Below are 24,144 nucleotides of genomic sequence, written 5' to 3'. Positions count from 1 at the left end.
CAACGTGCTCAACTCTTTCCCGTGGTTGTTTTAAAAACTATTTTATAAAAATAAACGTAAAGGAAACAATACCTAGCTACATACCAATGTAGTACATAGAGTTAAAAATAATGGAATAACTATACCTTGTTTCACGTTATGATGTACCGCAGGAAATGATACAAGCGCGAGCTCCTTGCTCTAGGGCACATCTTGGCGGCACAAGCTCTCGTGTGAAACTTCCGCTTCTAGCCTTCTCTGCGGTACAACATAAGGTGAAACGGAGTATATACGCTAGCACTCTTCAATTCACTACAATTGGAAAGGTTTGATACACTCTCGGGGCAGGTCATTGCATTCCTTAATATACAAATTTAAAGGAGACTACAAGTGCTGCTTTGTGAGACGTGAGGGCAGCCCAGTGTTGTGCTGATGACCGTGCCTGAAAACATTTCAGTAAGGTGGAAGTAAAATTTTCCATTAACATGCGGATTATGGTAGTGTACTCGGTGAAGAACAGTCAATCGCTATATTTTGCGCCTGTTGCATCAAGATGCAAGGCCAGTTTTGGCGTTAAGAGCTGTTTCACTTGGCGTAAAAAAAAAGTATTTAAAAATAAAATGAACGACTCTGTTTTGGACAGCTTCGGCGTTTTCAGTAAAGGAATCTTGCCAGGGACTTTAAATTATGGAAATGTATTCTACCGTCGAACGAATGAAGGACTTGTAATCAAGCAAGCGAGCCTCATAAGGAGCCGAATGCAATATTTCTTTCTAAAATAACCTAAAGCACAATTTGCTTCGTTAACAATGTGATAAATAAGCAGGTTCAAATTCAGATTGTTTGTTATTATGACATCAGTGTATTTATACATATATTTTAAAATTCTAAAGTTCATTTCATAGTCACGGGTAATTGTCATTTCGTCCATAATACAATGTAAGAAGTTTTGTATTTCAAATGTTGATGTTCATCTGCTAATACTCACACCATGATAAAACAAATTATGTCAAGCTGCAGGATCAAGCTTCATCTTTGGTAGCTATGCGCCTATAAATTACGCAGTCATCTGCGAAAAGTCTGATTTTGTCACAGATACATTGGGGGAGGTCGTTTACGTAAATTAAAAGAAGCTGGCCAAGGACAGGTCCCTGGAAAATTTCTGATTATACAAGAATTTTCTGATGAGTCATTTTGAACTGAGTCGGATGAAATTCTGTCGGAAAAAAGCCTTAATGGAAACAAAAGAATATCAATAAATGTTAAAAGCTTTAATTTTGTTTCAATAAGCGTTGGTGCATGACTCTGTTAAACGCCTACGAAATGTCGCCAAAAATATCGTCAGTTCCCAACCGAGAATGGATGTTCTCGTGTACATCAGTAAAAAAGTCAGACATCTAAGTCCCGCATGGTCTTTTCTTGCAAAAAAAAACGTGCTTATTAGTGAATACAAAGCTTATCTCTGAAAGGTGATTAGCGACGTGGCTGTAAATAACAAACTAGATTGATAGATAATTTTATTAGGTGCCTGCCAACAGCAGAGTTGCCTGGGCGGAAGCGCACTGTCAAATGAGTGAATACAGAAAATTAATGCATGTTTCTCAAGTAATAAGGTCAAACAAAAATCGTCTAAAAAGAAGGCATTATAGGTTTGTTGTAGTCATGTCATCGGACACATCGTTCGCATGTTAGGATAAGATATGTCTCGGCAGCTGGATGACCGCACAGAGGGCACACGGAATCTTAAGTCCATAAACAACTCTGAACAGACAATATAGCACCATGCAAAACCTGATGTAAAAAGTGAAAATCTCTAGCGATTTTTCTATCATGCAGATTTAAAAGATTGAGGTCCACCAAAAGAAAGTTGTAGCCGTAAAAGCGGCGCCGGTCAATATGACTATCATATAAAATTCATATAAATCTACGCTGAACATTTTTCAATTAAATTGCTTTGTGACATTGCAATGGAGTTTCATATTAAGGACGCGAACTCAAGACGCGATCGAACAAGCGCACAGTACAAGGTTAACAGACACTCAGGAAAAACATGTTCAACGAGTATGCGAGGCATGCTAATCAGGAAAATTGGGCGACAAATATTTGAGGCCATAATGTCTCCAGACCTAAAAGGAGGAATAACCTTTGCGTGTGTCCAGTCTCTGGGTAGTAATCTATAGTCCAGTACCATGGCAAGGTTAGCTTCAGTAGTTTGGATGTAATATTGTCACTTCCCGGACTCAAAGAATGGCGGTCGACGCTTATTTGACATAGAAATACTCTGTTATAACTATCACCGTATACAGGCAGTGGAAATAAATCTGCGTTAAGAAAACTAACAAAAGAGTTAATTAAAAGCAATTGCACTTTCAAGGTCAGACAAAGGATTTCCATGATTATTATAGAGGCCACGTAGAGCGTGCTTCTTTTTTTTTTTTTTTTTTGAGGGCTGACTTTTTAAATATTTTTAATATTAGAGCTCAATTGCTCATAAGCGTACCACCAAATAATCACTGTTTTGCGTTTCCATAACTGTTTACACAGTTTGGAATGACTCAACAATTTTCTCGTAAATCGGTAGTGTTTCAAATTTTCGCTTTGGAATAAAATAGTTTACTTACTATTAAGAATGTTTTTAAATACCTAATAAACCAAGTCTCTTGATTGTTGGGTGTTGTCTTATGGCTAGCACAAAAAGATTCAGAGTTTCTAAAAGTTTGCCTTTGATGAAACTTTTCCCTTCTACTGCTCTAAGACCTAAGGATCCCTGAAAGTCTTGTAAAAAGGTTGCAATAGTTGACACGATCTTGGAATAGCTTGCTCTAGCATAATAAAAAAATCTGCTTCTTTTCGCAATTGTTTTTATAAACAACAATTTTTGTATTATTAAGACAATTCTGACTACTTTTTGCTTCGATGACTTAAACACATATTTGTAAGTTATAACGCACTTACGAACACTAATTTTCGTTTCATATTTGTCTCGTGTATGTTTTAAAGCATCGTAATATTTTGCTTCTAGAACTGATAACGTATTTAACTTTCTAAAAATGGCTTGCTACAGCACCCCTAGTAACAAAACGTATATGTATCAGAAAATATTTGGTCCAACGAACGCATATGATAAAATAAGATCATATACGAGCATACAAGAGCCTTATAAGGACATATAAAAACAATATAATATTACATAAGAAGCTGTAAAAAACTTTTTATTAGTTTCTTAAAGCTTTTTATATACTCTTGAATGGTTTTTATATGTTCGTATGAAATAACAACAAAATGGATTTATTTTAAACAATATTTATAAATGTTATTAACGCTCATAGATTTTTCAAAGGCATTTGACCAGATCAATCATGACACATTACTTCAAAAGCTCCATATTTATGGCATTCGTGACGTTATTCTAAATATGATTAGAAGTTATCTTCGTTATCGATACCACTGTGATCAAATAAATTAAAAAAAAAAAAAACAATCGGATCTTCGGAAACAGACCGCCGGCGTATTGTAAGTAATCATTTTGGGACCACTTCTTTTTAGTCTATACATCAATGACATCGTAAATATTGATAACAATGTAAGCCTCATTATTTACGTTGATGATACCAGTATATTCTTTTCAGGTAATGATACTGATCAGATTATAAGTACTGCAAATAATTTTTTGGGGAAGTTAAATGCCTGGACAAATTAAAATTCATTGAAAATAAATGGCAGTAAGACGAAAGCCGTATTATTTAGATCACGAAATACAAACCGTTTCTATACGTCCATTCTTTCTTTTGGAACTCACTGTATAGACATAGTTGAAAGCGTAAAGGTTCTCGGAATCATATTAAATCAATACATGTCATGGGACGAGACTCTACAACAGACATGCCAAAAATTATCAAGAGTGTCAGGTATTATTTACAAATATTGCCACATCATCCCAATTTCGGTTATGCTTCTTATATGTAATTCCCTCGTTTACTTAAACTATAACTATTGCTTCTCGGTATGGGGAAATACGACCGCTACAAACATAAAACTGACACTTACTCTACAAAAAAAAGCGGTTCACATTATATGTAAACTGAGTATATTAGTCATACTAGTCCATTATTTAGTAAATTAAATATTGTACAGATTCCCAATCAGTATTATTTTAAACTTTTCGTTGTATTAAAAATATCTTTTTGCCAAAAAGAAAATTTATTCATGTCATCTCTAACCTTAGGATGAGAGCAAGAGGTTGCCTATAAAACTCGGTCTGTAGATGGTTAGTTCCGGACTCCAGAACGAACTACGGTAATCAGATGTTGAAATATATAGTACCTCGCTTTTAAATCGCCCGATTGTATTGAATGTAGAAGTTTTGAGTGAAACCACAAAAAAATGTATGTTCCGTGTTTGTGAGAGAGTGCCCTTGGAATTTGTAAACTTGGCTAAATCGATGCCTTCCCCCCCCCCCCCCTTTTTCCCCATCTAATGTTGTTTATTTTTGTGCTATAAATTCGATGGTGAAAAACATTATGTATATGTATATGCTGTCCTTTTCCGCTGCTGTGGGGAGGCAGAGGCTCGGTCAAGCAGCGACTGAGTTGCTTTTTTCTCTGCCCCCCCCCCCCCCCCCCCTTCAAATGGAGAAAAATAAAGAGTTTGAGTTTGAGGTAATATTTGATTTTATGCGTTCATTTGATCAAAACATTTTTATACGTACAAATTTTTCACTAGGGTACCTATGTACGTGGTCCGCGTTTGCTGTACTCATGCTTTTTCTTCTTTCTTTTTTTGCGAAATATTTGATTTCGGAATTGTATCGTTTATGAGCAGATAAAGTTTGAGATGTCGTTTCCATTGGACTATGGTCCTCAAAATCACAGACGTCTGGACCCATTTTCATCTCCGTGTTTTTTGGAACTCATTTCGCATCTTTATTAACATTAGGTTACTATTATTGTTTATGAGCCTTCTACCTGTGAGCCTTACTGGTTTTGCTACATCCCCAGATGTGCACGAATCATAAAATAATTTTGTTCATGACCGCTTCAAGGGTAATGATAGTGTTTTAAACTGCGTACATCATGGTATTTTCGCAGTTCACTGGGATCGCCCGGCACAAAACCAGAAAATTACATGTCGCCATTCGTGCGGATGGCGCAGGGACTAAAAATGCCTAGTAACTATTAGTTATTTTACAGATCACAACTTAACAATAATAAATTACTTTTTTTGACGCAGCGTCCAGATCACCTAGCCTAATGCTGCATCAGAGTTCGATTATAGCCCGTGTTCAGTTAGTGAAGCCCCGGTTGAACCCAAGGTCTGGACAAAGGCTGACGTAGACCTCGTGTTAAATTTCTGACCGCGAGCTCGACAGAGTAAGATGATGGAAAGAATGCAGTGCAGGGATATTGGCAAAGCTTCATAAAGCGGCCTCCAATGGCTGGATCCTCTTGCCAACAAAGGAAGTAGGCATTCGTCCCTATATCCTGTTGCATGTTAGAAGAAGCAGGACAGGTTCCTCCAGCAGTTCCCTCCACCCTTTCCCCTGTAGCAAAGCGAATGTTGGAGGGGAAGCGATTGGCCTTGCCTCCTCTTCACCGAGTACGCGCTAAGCTCCACGCATTGTTAATGTTTGGCTATTTTTATCATTGCATCGATTGGACACGGGCCACCAGCCGAATGCACATCGAGGCATTGATTGTCGCGAGCTTAAATCGAACGCTTACGCAGTACTAGCGTCCACTCCATGAGCCGCATTTAAATAGTGTCATCATAAAGTAATTATAACGTACGCTAGAGGTTCACCTGATGGTAATGTGCTGTTGCAAAATGAAGCAAACGGCAAACACTCAAAAATTGATTTTCGGTAATGCATTTTTACGGGGAAAAGCCGGTGCATTTTTGTGTGTGCTTGGTTTCAGAAGCAAACGTCACGCATAACTATAACGTAGTAAATAACTTCGAACATTTCTCAATCACGTAATAGAAATTATTGGTCAGTTACAGTGGTTTTTTTTTTGTGTGTGTTTTTCCAAATTCATGACATTACGCACAGTGTTCACACAGCTTTATGCATGCAAATATGTGTACTGTCGGACACTTAGCTCGAACATGACGTCAGAGCTTTTCAGCGTGGGGGATTTACTTGCGAAACGAACAAAGGACATTTGGAAAACCAACACTGGATCCGTTACTCCCTTTGCATTTAGATAATCAAAATAAAGTGAAGGCCAAGTAAAATAGTCCGATTTGCAATAAAAAAGTACTGCAATATTAATTCTCCTCATGCATTTGTGCAGACATGTTCTGCGTTCCAAACATCACACGCACGCTCGAAATCTTTGAAAATAGGACGCCAAAGATCAGATGCCCGATAACAGTTGCCGGGCATATTAATAACAGTAAAAAAGAACTTTCATAGCCCACGGACATTATTTTTTACACTTTGAATGTGTTTAGCCGCTCGTAAAAATGCACGACGGGGTCAATTTTATATAATAACAAGACTGGCATATTAGCAATATAGATATAAGCGCCGCCGAAATGCTGGTGAGCATTGAACACACCTTATATCTCTTTCGATTGTTATTTTGCTTTCAATCGTGGCTCGTTTTTACACACCTTCTATGCAACAAAGGTTTGGGGCTTAAATATAGCGAGGTTTAACATCGTTCTCTGGTGAAACAAATACTATAACCAGAGCAATTGCACTTTTACAGTGATAATAAAGGCAGATACTATTCGTTACAACCCCAAATAACAAAAGTGATGCATGTTTTGTTTTTTTGTTTTTTTCCGGTGAAAAGGGAAATGCACGCACGTTTTTTCATGGAATGCACAGAAGCACCGCAAAAGAAGACTGGTCGCTGTCTGCTTCAATTTGCCTCCTGGAAGTCGCGCAGACACTAGCGCCAGTTCAATCTCCAGCGTACATTATCACTCTATCATTGTTATCACGAGGTTCGCAAAGATTGATGACTAAATCCTGAAGATCGCAGTGTTGACAAGTACAACCATGCTACCCCCCAACATTCGTCATGACGTTTTGCGATGGAAAGACAAAAAGAAAACGTTCACGTTTATCCTTCAAGTTACAGGGCTAGAAAAAAATCATTTGTTCAGTGGCGTTGCTTGCGGGTATATGGGTACTGCTAGTGTCAGTACGCTTGAGTAAAGTGAGGAACATTCCTACCCAATATCGTTGCACAGCGCTTTTAACCTGCAACAGGTGTGGGTAGCGAGAGAGTCATACGTAAAGAGCGGGGGAAAGGGGGGGGGGGGCTTGATGGAAGACGGCGACGAGGGTACCACGCTTAAAGTCCATCCATGGTGTTTCATATGAGTTATGACCATGCCTGTCCACAGTTGAGCATGTGGGGCGCGCTATTTAAAATAATTTTCTAAACAAATGACAGTCAAAGTTTCAAGCACAGTCTTCTTGCCCTCTAAGCATGCAATACATTTAGTTTCCGAAGTGTATACGTATATACGGGTGTCACATTTCGTTGCACACAGGGTATGCGCTACATCCACAACTCGCCCATCCGTCACCACGGCCACCTGACTTCCCGGAACTGCGTCATCGATTCTCGTTGGGTGCTCAAGGTCACGGACTACGGCCTCCCAGCCTTTCAAGATCTGCAGTCTATCGCCACCCTCGTACGGTCCGCCAAGGGTACGTGCAACCATGCGAAAGAGAGCCCGTGCGCCTACCCTCGGGCAACAGCCAAGTCCACAGGCTTCTCTGTGGTGACGACGTCGCGCACTTCGGCCCCGAACCTTGCCTTCCAATAAGCTGGCGCTGAGCATGCATCCCTCCGACTTTCGTCTGTGACAGAGACACTGCAAGGTGTTAGATTTTGCATGAAATTACGTTAGCTATACTCTGTTTCGCATTATACTCCGACGGTCCCCAAACCTACGATCGGATGATGCCAATCAAGCAGCACAAAACGTGCATCATCATGGCGCTCGTCGCTTTTGTTGGATTACTATCACCGCCTTAAACAATCACGCACATTAAATCCGCCCCAATATAGCGCTTTTTTTCTGTGCGTGATTGGTTTAGCCTCTAATTGCTAGCTCACAACAATGGCGAGCGTCATGAGGATACACATCTGGCAGTGCTTGATTGAGTCTATCGGATCGCAGCGTTGGCTGCAGACGTATACTTAAAGTGGAACGGAGTATAGTTGTCCCAAAAATACGATGGCTACGCGACCTTTGGCGAAGAGTTGAACTACGCACCCGTTTACGTTGGCTAGGGCAGGAACGCAGGAGGTTCCGGCCCCACTGAAAACTAACCTGTCTCTTCGGCACTTCCCAAAGATAGATTTTAAATGCGTGTTATTTAGAACCCCTCTGCTCACGTCCGCCCCAAATAACAGTCTGTCGGACACGTTACAGACCGCGACGAACGAATTGCTTCGTCAACTGGCCCTTGAACTGCCGGTAGGTTGCAGTACGGTGGCGTCCGGCTTCCTGTCTCTGCTGTGCCAATACCACCTGGAATAATGAAGGCCCGCGAACATCGTCCTCTTCCTCCATGAAATGTCATCGCAGTCGGATGGCGTCTACTCCGCAATTAGACCCGAGCCCGGCGCCAAGCTGCCTTTGACGCGTCGGTTGGACGCGAGAGTCAGCCGACCACTGACGCAGCACTCGTATCCAATCCGTGTCTTCGCTCGATCTCACTATGATGACAATACAGATTCTAGTGTACAGACTTTGATTATGCTAGGTGGTGTTGGCTCGGCCCAGCGCCCTCGTGCTGCAGGCGCGACCCTTGCTCCTCTTTTCTGGATGGATAAATGATATTGGCCATGCCCTTTGTAACGTGTGGTAGCTTGCGCCACCTAGCAAGCTGCGGCAGCAGTTGCCGCTTCTAAGCCTCAATCGTATTTAGATCGTTACAGAACCTCACTATTGTGACAAAAACAAAAGATGAGCATTCCTCTGTCGCCCTCTCGCAGACCTCCTGTGGACTGCTCCCGAGCTGCTGCGGGACTGTGGCCTGCTTCGCAGGGGCACCCAGGCTGGGGACGTGTACAGCTTCGCCATCGTCATGCAAGAAGTCTTGCTGAGGGGAGACCCCTACTGCATGCTGCCGCTCACCGCCGAAGGTATGGAGATCCCTCCATATCGGCCCACTGACCCATACGCCGTTCGCCCCAAGCTGAAAGTGCGACGGAATCTTTGCACTCATTCAAACAGTCTTACGTCTGTCCTTTGCCCCGTAGTCGCATCTCCCACCGCACCCACGAGATGAGAGCGCGCGGTCCGGTGATGAAAGGGAGACGGTTTATCTCCCCCGCACTTTCAGCTTCGGATGAACGGAATATAATTCGTCCTAACAATACTGCATGCGCCCCCTCGGGTTTTAGGATCCGAGGGTTCTTATTGCGCGGGGATTATGGCCGATGCTAATTGCCTTCCAACTTACTGCACCAAAGAGAAATACAAGTCCCGTGTTCCCTCTGAAATGTGCAAACTTTACTGGGTGTACTTGTTAGTAAGTTCGTCGGTAATGATGCAAGTTTAGAAAGAGTTATATACGTGCTATTAGGATACAGTGCTAATGAAATTGCATACTGGTTAAATTCTAGTGTTCACAGTGCTCACTAATACGACGTTAACCTCAATCGTTTGGTCTATCTGTGTCAGTGGCGATGAGGGGAAACTGTTTTCGAAACGATCGATCCGGAAATTTTCAGAAGAGCAACTGGTGCTGCATAGTTTTTAAACAATGACTGACCAGAATGGCGATCATAAAATGTTTTCATTACAATAAGCCGCAAAAGGTTGCTATCAATGAAGCTTTCTTTTAAGTGTTTTTTTCTTTAAATATATGTATGCTTGGTTCAAATATACAGTCATGTTTCGCTAAAATTGACTACTTATTATAGATACCCTACACTAAAGACATTAATTTTGAGGACGACCCGGGTAAATATATGCATTTTTGTCTCAATATTATGAACAGTCGCATAATATGAACGACACTTTGACAAAATGGAGGTCACATATATTAATGATATATGCGCAATGATTTTGTTCACAAAGCTTTTTTTTTATATGGTGCGCCTAGTATATTCAAATTTTTGTTGTGAGGGTTCCAAAACACATTTTTAGACGTGTTATTTTTTGCACATGAACAACGAACTTAAGCATTGATTTTAATTCAAAATCTACTGAAACGTTACTTTTTTCTAAGCGGGTCTATCCCGAATAATGTGCACAAAACATCATGCAACACAAACGAAAAATATGTTCTTTCTAAACTTCTAAGAATCGACCTTGGCGAAACCGAGGTTTTCATAAACGCTACAATTTACAATCTGGCATAAATATATAGATGATTATTTTTTTATAATTTCAATAATTAAAGTACCCTGAACGTTATTCCATCCCAAATGTCATACCAATAGGGTCTATCTCCATTTCAGTTATGCTTCAACCGATGCGTTCGGCCTATTTCATAAATGCAGTCCTTCTGGCAGTTTCACTGTGCTTTGACTTTTCCCGCCCGTCAAGCCCTCGTGCTTCCAGGGTAGCGGAACATTTACTATCGACTTAAATAAAACCTAATTCCAAAGGGGTATGCGTCAAAAAGTTGACTTACATCTAATTAGATGCAACATAATCAGTCATAACAAATGAGAACTATCATTTCTTCAGACTTGAGTTTTAGTAAACCATAAGAAAAGGTTTACGCGCATGATGTAATCTAAATCTTCACCACCAGAGGCTCTCGACACCGGTTTCTCGGAAATTAAGTAAGAATTTCCTCTAACCAAGTTCAAGTTCAAAGTTTATTGAGATAGCCACTGAGGAATATAACTGTCTGGGGGGCCATCACAAAAGGTATTCACAATGTCTGACAAGGCAACAGCCCCCCCTCCCCCCTCCCCCCCCCCCCCCCCCGCACCCCTTCTTTACGGCCAAACCATCCAGCATGCCCAGACAAACTGAATGCCTGACAGATGACGAAAAACTACTTGATCAGGACAAATCAAACATGAAAACCCATAAGCAGTAGAAAACACTACATACAAATAAAAACCAAAGAAACAAATACAGATTTTCCCCCACGCCGGGATAAAAAACGACGCACATTAAATTTTTTTAGGCTTGCACAAATATGGCAAGCATTGCGGCCACAGCCTCTATCTAGACGATGGCCGAGCTGTATCGCGATGCAACTCTGTTAGAATAGCATCTTAGAAATACCTTTTACCATCTGTATTTTTGTATTGAGATACGCTTAAAAGAAAAAATGTATCCGTATCTCAGTAGTAAAATGCATTTACAATACTTCGATTAGATGGCAATACATTGCCAGGATTGAGTATCAAGTTTCATCTTCGGTAGAAAAATAACAGTTCGGTTTTTACGATAACTTCAAAATCATTTTGATAAGCCCGCCGAGTAGCTCCCTTAGAGAAGAAAGAACCCTGCAAATAAAATTGGTGCGGAGAAAGGTTACTTGCAAGAATAGTAGAATGCATTCCTCCCAGAAAACCCTCTAATCTTTCCATTTTAGTTTAACTAAGGCTTGAAAGGAGGCGAGTGGAGAGGAGAAAAACATCAATCATGAACACTAAAGGACTTGTGAGAGCTTATTTTTCACTTATGTTGCATCAGGTTCCGTGCAAACTAAAATGGCTTAGCGCAGAAAGGTTCGGCTCTGTTGTCCAACCTCGCCATCCTGGGTGACTCAGAAGCATTCAGTAGACAGTTCGAGACGCGCACTCATAGCAGGACAAAGTTCATTTCGGGCAGAACTTTTTATCAAGCATGATAGGCAGTTGTCAGCCTCTGTAGGTCGTATTTTCCATAGCTGTGTGCGTGTTTGCTGAGCATGTGCTGACGCAGAGCTTTGCGACGTGCATTCCGCACCATCAAGATTGCCGGTCTTAGCAGCCTTTTAATGTGAGCTTGTTCCCGGCATGCGTTTTAAACATCGCCCTCAAATATAGCGTCCAGTGAATGCTCCTTTCCTGCGCAGTCTCGAACAGCGCAATATAGAGAGCGCGTCCCTAGTCTTGAGAGTGTACGTCAGTGGGTTTTCTTCTCAGTGGGCTGCGGCAACCTGCGTAGGCGCAATTCCGGACACTGGTGGGAAATAAATTGCTCCTTTTATTTTTATTTTTCGTACTTCATGGATTATAGAATGCATGAGGTCCTTTAAGAAAGCATTGTACCGTTTTAAAATATACTATTCAAACGAATCAAAGCTATTTTGTTGAGACCGTGCGCGACAGGGTGAATGCAACTTGAATGTTTGTTTCCTTTTACGCAACCTTTTCAGATTACCATAGCCTCCGCCATATGATCTGCAAAAGTCTTGAGTGCCGCAAATATTTGACCTCACAAGATAGGCGAAAGGCATGGGTATTTCCCGCTCACAACATGAAATTCAACAAGTTTCATTAATTGATAAACATATTGTATGTACCCACGGCGCCGCGATATTCGAATTCGGTTTATTTGATGAATATCTCAAACAACACTGCATATGCCATCTACCATGTCGACAACAGTCCCTTTAAGACGATCGGACGGAACCCTGACTTCTTTTAAAACAAGTTTTAAAAAAGTTTTTGTTTTGTTTTGCACAGCACTGAAGCAAAGGAATGGGCGTGTTCTTTCTGTACTTTACCCCGCACCAAGTTAGCTAATTTTATTGAAGACCGAGAATATAGCTGGGAAAGCCTTCCTGAGAATATCTCAGCGTAAAAAAATCCCCTAAAAACGTCGAATTGCCCGTTTCGCGGGTTGTTCGACGGTTGCTTTTTTAGTTCGTTTCCCGCCAAGGCCGAGCAGACTACAAGCCCTAGTATACCCTGGTTCTCACAATGTAAAATGACAAAAAAAGGGAAAGCATCCTGAACAGGTAAATAGAGTAAAAACATTCAAGAAATACCGGCGAACTCCGAATGCACTACGCAGGTAGCGCTGAAAGGGTTTTCACAGACCAGGAGGGTGACAGAAATGTCAGACTGATAGGTGTAACGAGAGTCGCAAAATGGTGGCAGCCAGAGAGCTCTTTTTGGAAAGGTCTATAACCTGTTGCTGGTGAAGAAAAGCAGAGCAAGCTCTTCCTTTAAAAGCCCTCAACTTGTTTCACTTTATAAGAGTGAACGCTGGAATGGAGGCGAGGAGAGACCCGCTGCATCTCCATTTTTCGCTCTTACAAAGTGGAAAGAGTGCAGGGATTCGTAGGAGAAGCTTGTCGTGCTTTTCTTAACTTGTAACAGCGTACAGTAGCTGAGTGGGTCACAGAGGTTAATAATGATTTTTGACCGCGGTTAGGATGATGGTTTTGAACGGAAAAAGAGTTTGAGGTAAGGGGACGTGCCTAAACTGACACGAAGAGAGGAACACAATCATCACCCTTTGTATTTGCCATAAACTACACCCTCCGTTTATGAAAAGATACATATTATTGCATATATCTTTATTCCGAAATATTTTTATCCATTTTTGCAGAATTATTACCAGGGATATCTGGTTTCATAAAAGACGACGCTTTCTCAATATCTGTACTTTGGCCTGGAAATACCTGTATCTCAGTATTTTTATTCCGGAATACTTTTCGAAGTATCTCGGTCCAACCCTGCTTTAGAGACATCAAGCAAGACAGATTTTTTCCAAAATGTCCACGCCTCAACATCAGTGCGGATCAAGATACCGACAGGTATCACCACCGACTCGGCGGGCCTCATATAAAAATACAAAATGTGTGCGATAGCATCTGAGATTTGCGCCCAGACAATTTGAGCATTTACTCGCTAACTCAAAGCAGTTATTTATAAACGTCAACAAGTAAAATATTAGAAATATATTTTTCTGCCCATTTGTTCAGAATATGAGATTTGTTCAAAAATCATGAGCCATTGCACTATATGAAGGTGGACGACCAGCGAAGCTGTTTAGCACACAACGCACACTCGCCCCGAGGAGCCGGAGGAAACTAGACACGCGCGACGGGACCGCCACCCGGAGGAAACTAGACACGCGCTACGGAACCGCCACCCCGCGGAAGGAAAGGAAACTAGGCACGCAAACGCTTGGAACAACGACCAAGAGAGGGCGGTGTGAGCGTAGACAGTGCCGACACGCGTATAAGCAAACCATATCCCGTACAGCACCTGGCCACGCCCCCTTGTCACGTGACATGACGTCACTTCCGCCAAGGCAATTTGTCATGTCACGTGACCTGACGTCACTTCCGCTCCAAACCGAAACCAGTTGTTTTATTGGTTAGCGAATTGTCACGTGACATCACGTCACTCGCGCCGCTGTGGCAAGGTAAACATGGCGCCCGCCGCCGCCTGAAGCACGAATCGTACGCGGTCGATCATCGGTGCAGTCGCGGCTGAAGCCAGAAACGCTTGAGGCGGGAAGCCTACGTGATCGACGCAGTCGCGGCTGAGACGCTGTGAACGCGGTGACGCGAGGGACTCAACACTTGGTGACGCAACTACGCGACGCCCGCAGTATGCGACGTCTCGCATCGTGCTTCTGCACAGGAGTGCGTAAAAGGCGCAAGTACTTCTCTTAGCGTTCTCAACTCGTCGCTTGATAAGAGCGAAGCAAGGTTACTACCAACGCCTACCGCTGGTTTCCGAAGTCGAGCCTTCGGTTTCCAACGTCGGGTCTCGATGTCGCCGCTATTCTTGCCGCGCAGGTTCGTCGCCGACGCGGCGGATGTGAACCATGTCATGCATGAACGCTTGCCTTTTTCGATACGAAAATATGCTCTGTCGTCACGAACGCTTACGCCGACCCACAAGCTGAATTTGAAGTATTGTCAGCATTTTTATTTCGCCTGTACGCTGTCATCGCATCACCGTTACTCGCGGCGACGCAGATCTTCGTGCTTGCCTTCTAGCGGTGCCGCGGCTCTCCCGACCCAAAATAAAAAAAGCTGCTCTACGCTCGAACCGCAAATTGGGGAAGTGGTAAAGAAATTAGCTTAGTACCGTCAGAAACACTCGTATGACGATAGGCATGCCCAGTGGAACTATGAAGAGAAAAAACAAGAGTGCATACTTTGAACTCGAAAAGTTTTTATTTCACCACGTTAAATATATTGTTGCAATGCAGTGCTGGTTTCAAAGAATGCTATTTCCTCAGTCCCTTGCAAAATGGCAAGTTCACACTGAAAAGCAACAGTTTACGTGTACAAAAAGAAGTTCACAAATGGTAATAATAGTTTCTCTCGAGACCTAGGGTAAAGCAAACGGGCATGTCGCCTCAAACGCACATGAAAGCTGTAACTTTGGAAGCTACTACAGCTTATTCATATAAAAGCAGCTTCACACACTTGCAACAGCTTATGACCAGTGGCTGACCAGTCAGTCACAAGATGCTTAAATCGGTATGAAGTCATTCCCTTCGTAAGCAGTTTGCAGGTGAGTGAAATAGCCTTAAAGTGTGACACCTTTCGCTGTAAACACCAATTGTAAACAATGAATAAACCTCTTCTGTTCTTACTTAATTTGCACCATGTCGGAATTTTACATCACACTTGTGTGCCTGTGAAATTGTGTGTGCATGTGACAAAATGTGAAATTGAGCCCGAAACTGACACGGCTGCAAAATAATCAGTTTTAAGAACTCGTGTCGGATTCAAAATTGCACTCAAAAATCCTGGACACGGAGCAGACGTTTGATTGTATCTGTTCGGATGAGCAGCTGTGTTTTTCCTTTCATTAATCCAGACAGTTCGAATGGATGTAACCTCTGCTTTTGTACATAACATGTGGATATGAGCATAAACAACAGGGGAGGCACCCAGCATTAGCATCAGAAGAATGAAAACAGGTTAGAGAGCAGCTGGACTTAATTCTACTTGTTGGCTGATGAGTTCGTGGACGACATGAAGCGTGGAGTCTTCTGCCGCGCATGTCAACCCTCTGTGTACGCCCCTCTTTCAATCTCTTTTTTTTTTTTTTTTTGTCTCCGCTTTTGAGGAGATTTGGGGGCTAAGGACGTAGGCAATAGGTCACCGGTTCACACTCGACAAGTGCTTCCGGGGAGTCTGTGCCCAACTACATTGCCGTGCTGCGTCGTGTCGCTCAGCACTGCGAGTAGACATAATTTTCATACAAGTTTTGTGACCGGTTAGTTTGTAGGGTGTGTGAGGAAGCCATTTAGCGACACCTTCTCGCCACACCAGATCTCGCTTTTGCTAGGGCTCAACAACTTGTGATTGCTGTGGAGTGTGCCACAAACGGAAAACCCCACATTTCCGGACTCCAGAGATGGCAGAGGTTCGCCACATAGACAAACACCACCTACACAAGGCATGAAACGGTTCATCAATGCCAAGCCACAGCACTGGCGCACGGAAGACATCTCCGAGTACAGCTAGAAAATGTTGCGCACGGTGCAAGTAGCTATAATTCTGAACACGCCATTTCTGTGGTGGAAAGGGACACATCATACATGCATGCCGTCAGTAGTTGGCCGAATCCCAGCACCAAGCTCCGGAAGTTTAATCCAGTCATCATCTGGATCATTGAACCAAGGCAGAAATCTTCGAAGTTCAAGTAAATGAAATCTTCATCTGCATAGATGGTGAGGCTTGGTCAACAATTGTTCTAAAGAGATAGTGTCGGCTTGGAACGGCAGCATAGACTTAAACCTAAACAGCTCTCCGGACGTATTCACAATGTAAGTTGGTGGTTCTGGGAAATATCAATTTTTCCATGCGGTTCAAGGGAAAGGAGCGTGAGCCATTGTTGCTGACCGTGAAAAGACGTGGAGCAAGCCTGCTTGAAAGAAACCGGTTTGAAGTATTCGATAAGCTACGTGATGCGTGAGCAACAGACCTTTCCAGAAACATGTGGTACCCCCAGCGTCTACTTTATGCACTGCGACGTCCAGATGTCTGGCACGAGGAATTGTCCCAGAAGCGAAGACGGAGTTGATGTTTGTTTAACAGTTTGTGATTTCAGAACACGGAGGGGGCAGAGGGAGAGCAAAACAGAGGGTGTGATAACTTTTTTTTTACCACTCACTCAATTTTTAGCATTTTCTGAGCTCCTAATGATAAGAAAGACTGAATTGTGCTACTTCTACGATATACAAAGTGTTCGAGCCGGCACGAGCGTACATCCGAAGAGCCCCACAATTTCCCCGGTTGCAAGGTCTCTTGGGATTTTCCGGAAAGGTCTATTGCGCATTCAGAAAGGGAGAGAGGGGAGGGGTCCAAGAAGATGACAAATTGAAACACTCTTTGTCGAGGCTTGAGAAAGGACGGTCTTGCTCTTGTCTACCGCCTAACACAACACAAAGCACTACTATTTAAGGTGTCCTTCAATTAGCCGAGCCACTCCCACAGACTCAAGGACTGCCAAAAGAATTTCCAAGGGTCTTCGAGTAAGGACTTGGCGGACCCACATACTTTCACACTAAATCTAAACTTAAACCCAAGTACCACAAGCGTCGACTTGTTCCTTTGGCCCATGAGCCAAAGGTGTAGTACACTATCACGCAACTCGTGCAACAAGGAATTTTGCCCCCGGTGCGGAAATCTACATGGACTACTCCGGTTGTACCCGTGGGGAAGTCACACGGCGTGATATGGCTATGTCCATGTCATAAACGCATCATTAATCCAGTCTTGAAACAGAAGTCGTACCGACTGCCAACAGCACAGCAAATGTTAACTTGTAGCGTAGTCCTTTATTACGCTTCTGGTCACAAAACTTCTCCGTAACGCTATAGGAGGGCTTGGTGTGCGACTACGTATGGCACTGGAATTGACAAGGAGCCTGAAAGCTGTCAATCTAGCCAGCACCACTGGGAACTGGGCATCCAGGACGTGCTATTGTAGTTCCGAACCCACTCTGAATGAGCCACCTTTAGATCACAGTGATGCATCAATGCTCTGATAGTACCGTCCTTTTAACCAAAATTCATCAATGAAACGCATTTAACCCCAGTTTGCGTTCAATTAACGACGAGGAAGTTTCTGGACCCCTGAGGATGGACGGCTCCGCTCATCACGGATGAATTATAAAGCTTTCTCCTGGTGAAAACTGAAGTTTGTAGTTGGAATGCCTCGAATCCTACTTCAAGGCTAAGAACATCACAAGCTCCGCAAAGATGCAAGCCGTCTTCCTGGCGTTCTGCATGAATAATCCTACGACACCGTACGAGCCCTGCCCACGCACAAAAAGCTTCGGAGGTCGAGCTTGAGATCATCAAGCGCCTCAATGAGCACCACGACCCCAAGCCAGCGAAAGTGCTCAGTCGGTTCAAATTCCATCAACGGTACGAATCAAACTACGATGGGCTCCGTCTCCGAGGATGTGGTCGCACTGCAAAAAATCACTGCCGACTGCAACTTCGGTACAGTGACGGCCACAACGACCACACCCTCTCTGGCAACGGCCACCACAGCCATGCTTGTGTCAAATGCCAGTTCACCACAAAAGACTCGACAGGTCCCGCAAGCCCCAGCGAGAGAATTCTCCGCTGTGCTACCGCTCGAAGTGATGATGAGGGACCGATTAATTTGTGGCATCAAGGATTCCCACCTTCAACGTTTGCTAGTGGAACGGAACATCACTTTAGACTGCGCCAACACTCTCGCATTGAAAACAGAGTCGGCCGCCAGCCAGCAATTCCAGATGCGGAAACAAGGTAATGTGCCCAGTTCCACTGCAACCACAAGTAAGGGGGCGAGATCATCAAAGAAATCCTGTATCCTTTGAGCAGGTATGCGTTCACCTGATAAATGCAAGCTCGCTAAAGATGCATGCAAATTTTTCCACAAGGGACACTTGGAAGAGCGTGTTTCAAGCAAAGAGTTCAACGAAAAGTCAAAGGAATGCTCGTCAAGTCGTACCCGTCGGTTGACGGTAAAGGCGAGACGCATGGAGACCTCTGCAATGAGCAGCGTCGGTGAAGGGGACCCGTCGTGGATTATAGTCACGCTCCTGGTGGATGGATGACCTTTGGAAATAGATCAGACTTTCTCAACGAACGTCGCAGATTCCAGTTCGCTTCACCGTCTTTTCAAGCGAAACTCATTAATAAAACTCATTTAACCTTAGTATGCGTAAGTGGACAACCCTCTTTCACATGTCTCTGATTTGTCAAAGCTGTATGTTGCGCTAGTTGGTATTGGTCTTGGGTTCCCAAAGGCATGGTAGCGCTTTTTTGGATGAGGACAAAAGAAAGAAAGACAAGACAGACACGAGCGCTGACTGCAACTATTTAATCAACATGGAAATGAGGCATATATACATGCTTCGATCCTATCGATCAACCAACCCCAGGCCTAGCCGCCACTTGCATGAACTGCACCTCCTTATCGAAAAGGTCGATAGATGCAACGCTGACACACCCCAGCCCTGCCCTTTTTATTTCGTCTGCTTCGATAATCCCCCTAACAGTTCTATTTTTATGTTTAGCGAGTACGGAGCATGAGTCAAACAAAGGTTTGCACTCGCAGTCATGGCAATGCATTGAAAGGTGGCCATCCCGATAGTTTTTGATGTTTAGACTATCTTCTCGGAGCCTATCGTTCAGGCATCTCCCAGTCCGACCTACATATTTCTTACCGCATGTTAAGGAAATCTGATATACCACACCCTCAACACAAACGACAAACGGATTTGTCGTTTGTCGTTTGTGTTGAGGGTGTGGTATATCAGATTCCCTTAACATGCGGTAAGAAATATGTAGGTCAGACTGGGAGATGCCTGAACGATAGGCTCCGAGAACATAGTCTAAACATCAAAAACTATCGGGATGGCCACCTTTCAATGCATTGCCATGACTGCGGGTGCAAACCTTTGTTTGACTCATGCTCCATACTCGCTAAACATAAAAATATAACTGTTAGGGAGATTATCGAAGCAGACAAAATAAAAAGGGCAGGGCTGGGGTGTGTCAGCGTTGCATCTATCGACCTTTTCGATAAGGAGGTGCAGTTCATGCAAGTGGCGGCTAGGCCTGGGGTTGGTTGATCGATAGGATCGGAGCATGTATATATGCCTCATTTCCATGTTGATTAAATAGTTGCAGTCAGCGCTCGTGTCTGTCTCGTCTTTCTTTCTTTTGTCCTCGTCCAAAAAAGCGCTACCATGCCTTTGGCAAGCCAAGTCTCTGATTTGAAATGTGTTGGAAGAAGCAGTCAGGTCTTAAGTGAATGCGACTTTATAATAAGTGCATAATGCATGGGAGGCTAGCAGACTCCCGCGTCAGCTAAGAAATCTTAGGGTACAAGTAACATACACCAAAAAGGTTCAACCGGAAAGGCAACCTGAGCCAAGTCGCGACACAAAAAGGGCTTTTCGCAGTGGCACACTAGGAAAACCTTACCGTGGAAACCCACACTCTTCTCACAGGTGGCACGTTTCAACGTTTTAGACTAACCAGAGTGAAGCTGTTAATCTCCTTAACAAGGACTGCTTTACGAAGAATGGTTGCCAACACTGATGCAGCTACACTAAGGTCGCTGACATTGGTCGAGCGGTCAGCTCGTGGGGCTGGACCGAGGCGCATAACCCTTCGATGGCACTGCTGAGGGGATCGGTGGCCGAGCGTGTTAGTGCACCACAGCTCGGAGCACATGAAGCAGGAAGCTTGGACTGCAGAATCCAGGAATTCGAGGTTCAATCGCCGTCCCTCCTTGCTTCAATGTGGATGAACATCATAGTGGCACGCAGTCATGTATCACTACTGCGTGATGCACGTCAAAGGGGTGGTGCAACGATTTTAGTGTTGAAAGAATTGGCAGTTTGTATTTTTTATATTTTTTACCCAAGCTCAAGTGACCAAAAACGTGTCACTTTGCCTCGAAAAACCGCTATTCCGGTGCGTAGTCGCAAAGAAAAGAAAATATTTGCCAATCTGCAGTTGCCGTGGTGGCTAACGGAACTGATGTGTGATATGCGGAAGTGAACAAAACCTGTCCCCCTCCACTGTTACACTAGCCGTCAGCACCGTGGCAAATCGTCTTTTGTGTCGACAGCTCGCCGCGACCTTTGATGATGCTAATCCTTGAAAAGTTGATAATCGCGGAGGAAGTGCGGCCACGTACTCGAGAACGGAGCCCGTCGTAGTTTGATTTGTTCCGTTGATGGAATTTGAACCAACTCTGCACTTTCGCTGGCTTGGGGTCGTGGTGTTCATTGAGGCGCTTGATGATCTCAAACTCAACCTCGATCTGAAAGCTTTTTCGGTGCAAGCAGGGCTTGTACGGTGTCATAGGTTTATTCATGCAGAACGCCAGGAAGACGGCTTGCTACTTTGCGGAGCTTGTGATGTTCTTAGCCTCGAAGTAGGATTCGAGGCATTCCAACTACTAACTTCAGTTTTTACCAGGAGAAAGCTTTATAATTCATCCGTGATGAGCCGAGTCGTCCATCCTCGGGGGTCCAGAAACTTCCCCGTCGTTAATTGAACGCATACTGCGATCAAATGCGTTTCATTGATGAATTTTTGTTAAAAGGACGGTGCAATGAACAGGATGCTGCGACGTTTGTTGAGAGAGTCTGATCTATGTTCGTGGCTTCCTGGCGCTGACAATACTTGATCCGAGCGAGGGGGACCGTGAGAGCGACGTTACTTGGACTCTGCACGGTGTTCTTATAAGTGTTGCCGCCGAATATAACATTCATAGCCTCGTCCCACTAGAGCGACAAACACCGGTTTTTGTCCGACGACACCACAAAGTTCTGTGTCGCCGACAATCGCCGACAAACGATTGACGACGGACGAGTTCTTGTCTGTCGTTGGACTTGAAGTGCAGCAAGCAGTCCCACTGAGGAACATCTCTCGGAGACAAACCTATCCTCCTCGCCCGTTTATGCCTTTTGTTTTCTCCCTTCCCACCTTTCTACCCTTCCTCCCGGAACGAGAAGCCCTTGGTGGCCACTGCCACTCCTCGTTCCCGGCCCCGCAGTTCCGGTCCCTCGGTTGCATGTAGTAGTCACGGGCGAGGCTTGCTGGCTGGTGCCGGGCGGTCGTGTTGCAAAAGCGAATTTGCTCTGGCTGGTTTTGCTCGTGAAAACTTGGTGTGCAAGGTGGTGCTTCAAGACGCCGAAGTCTACGCCCTTGCATCAGGATGGATACACCCATGTGCGAGGACCGACCAAAGTAAGACCGCTTATCCTTGAAGTAGGACACGACGTTCCGCAGCAAGCCACTCCGGCAGACAAGAGACTTGTCATCACGTTCTGTGATAATCGGGATGCCGTATTGTCCACAAAGGAGCACTTTCCCTCGATCATTCGAATATAAAGTTATAAACATCCTCAAAATCAGCGTGAAACTCCGTGGCGCTCACCTAGAATGCCTCGAACGGCCCACAAAAGGAACGATTCAGGTATTTCTAGTTTGGAAAAAGTTTGGTGTCGATTGTCAGCACTGTTTACGGAAAGTCGCCAACAGCAAACGATGAGAAGCTGAAGATTTAATCAAGAAATAAAGTAATCGTCGCGCCTTTCACCGTGTTTGTCGGCGCGTTTTATGCCCAAAGAGCAAAACACGAAAACCGCGTCACCAGACTTTGTTTGTCTGTGTATTTTGAAGTGTTTTGTTGACAACTCCAGTCCCACTAGGAAACAAGTTTCCTTGCCCCCGTGTTCTGCGTCGTGTCCACCCAGGTGGGACGGCGGACTCCGACAAACAGGCTGTCTGTCGGTGTAGTCTGTCGTTCGTTGTCGTGTGTCGCTGTCGTTTGTTGCTGTTTGTCGCTCTAGTGGGACGCGGCTATCACACTGTTTACAAATAGCACCTGCAATCAAGGTTTTAAAGTTTGATCAGTTGACTCAGCGTACAGAGCCAAAGACACTTAGACTTGTCAGAAATGCTCTCAGTGCATTGATGCATCACCGTGATCTAAAGGTGGCTCATTCAGAGTGGGTTCGGAACTACAATAGCCCAGTTCCCAGTGGTGCTGGCTAGATTTGCATCTTTCAGGCTCCTTGTCAACCCCAGTGTCACACGTAGTCGCATACCAAGCCCTTCTATAGCGTTGCAGAGAAGTTTTGTGACCAAAAGCGTAATAAAGGACTATGCTACTAGTTGAGTCAACATTTGCTGTGCTGTTGGCAGTGGGTACGACTTCTGTTTCAAGACTGGATTAATGATGCGTTTATAACATTCACATAGCCATATCACGCCGTTTGACTTCCCCACAGGTACAACTGGCGTAGCCCATGCAGATTTCCGCACCAAGGCAAAATTCCTTGTTGCACGAGTTGCGTGATGGTGTACTACTCCTTTGACTCATGGGCCAAAGGAACAAGTCGAGGCTTGTGGTACTTGGGTTTGAAGTTTAGATTTAGTGTGAATGTATGTGGGTCCGCCAAGTCCTTACTCGAAGACCCTTGGAAATTCTTTTGGCAGTCCTTGAGTCTGTGGGAGTGGCTCGGCTAATTGAAGGACACCTTAAATAGTAGTGCTTTGTGTTGTGTTAGGCGGTAGACAAGAGCAAGACCATCCTTTCTCAAGCCTCGACAAAGAGTGTTTTAATTTGTCATCTTCTTGGACCCCTCCCCTCTCTCCCTTTCTGAATGCGCAATAGACCTTTCCGGAAAATCCCAAGAGACCTTGCAACCGGGGAAATTGTGGGGCTCTTCGGATGTACGCTCGTGCCGGCTCGAACACTTTGTATATCGTAGAAGTAGTACGATTCAGTCTTTCTTATCATTAGGAGCTCAGAAAATGCTAAAAATTGAGTGAGTGGTAAAAAAAAGTTATCACACCCTCTGTTTTGCTCTCCCTCTGCCCCCTCCGTGTTCTGAAATCACAAACTGTTAAACAATCATCAACTCCGTCTTCGCTTCTGGGACAATTCCTCGTGCCATACATCTGGACGTCGCAGTGCATAAAGTAGACGCTGGGGGTACCACATGTTTCTGGAAAGGTCTGTTGCTCACGCATCACGTAGCTTTTCGAATACTTCAAACCGGTTTCTTTCAAGCAGGCTTGCTCCACGTCTTTTCACGGTCAGCAACAATGGCTCACGCTCCTTTCCCTTAGACCGCATGGAAAAATTGATATTTCCCAGAACCACCAACTTACATTGTGAATACGTCCGGAGAGCTGTTTAGGTTTAAGTCTATGCTGCCGTTCCAAGCCGACACTATCTCTTTAGAACAATTGTTGACCAAGCCTCACCATCTATGCAGATGAAGA

At 44.1% G+C, this 24,144-nt stretch overlaps 1 protein-coding gene across 1 annotated transcript in view; it reads left to right on the top strand.

The window, feature by feature from the left end:
• The first annotated feature begins 7,491 nt into the window (after positions 1 to 7,491).
• LOC8040017 (retinal guanylyl cyclase 1) overlaps positions 7,492 to 24,144 on the top strand; it is a 63,943-nt gene continuing 47,290 nt past the window's right edge. The window contains exons 1-2 of the mRNA XM_042288182.1: positions 7,492 to 7,648; positions 8,946 to 9,095. Coding sequence (XP_042144116.1) covers positions 7,492 to 7,648; positions 8,946 to 9,095 — 307 coding nt within the window. The remainder of the gene's footprint in view (positions 7,649 to 8,945; positions 9,096 to 24,144) is intronic.

This window comes from Ixodes scapularis, unplaced genomic scaffold (genome assembly GCF_016920785.2).
Source record: "Ixodes scapularis isolate PalLabHiFi unplaced genomic scaffold, ASM1692078v2 ptg001212l_1___fragment_4___debris__unscaffolded, whole genome shotgun sequence".
Taxonomy (NCBI): Eukaryota; Metazoa; Arthropoda; class Arachnida; order Ixodida; family Ixodidae; genus Ixodes; species Ixodes scapularis.
This window is presented reverse-complemented; position numbering and strand designations above follow the sequence as displayed.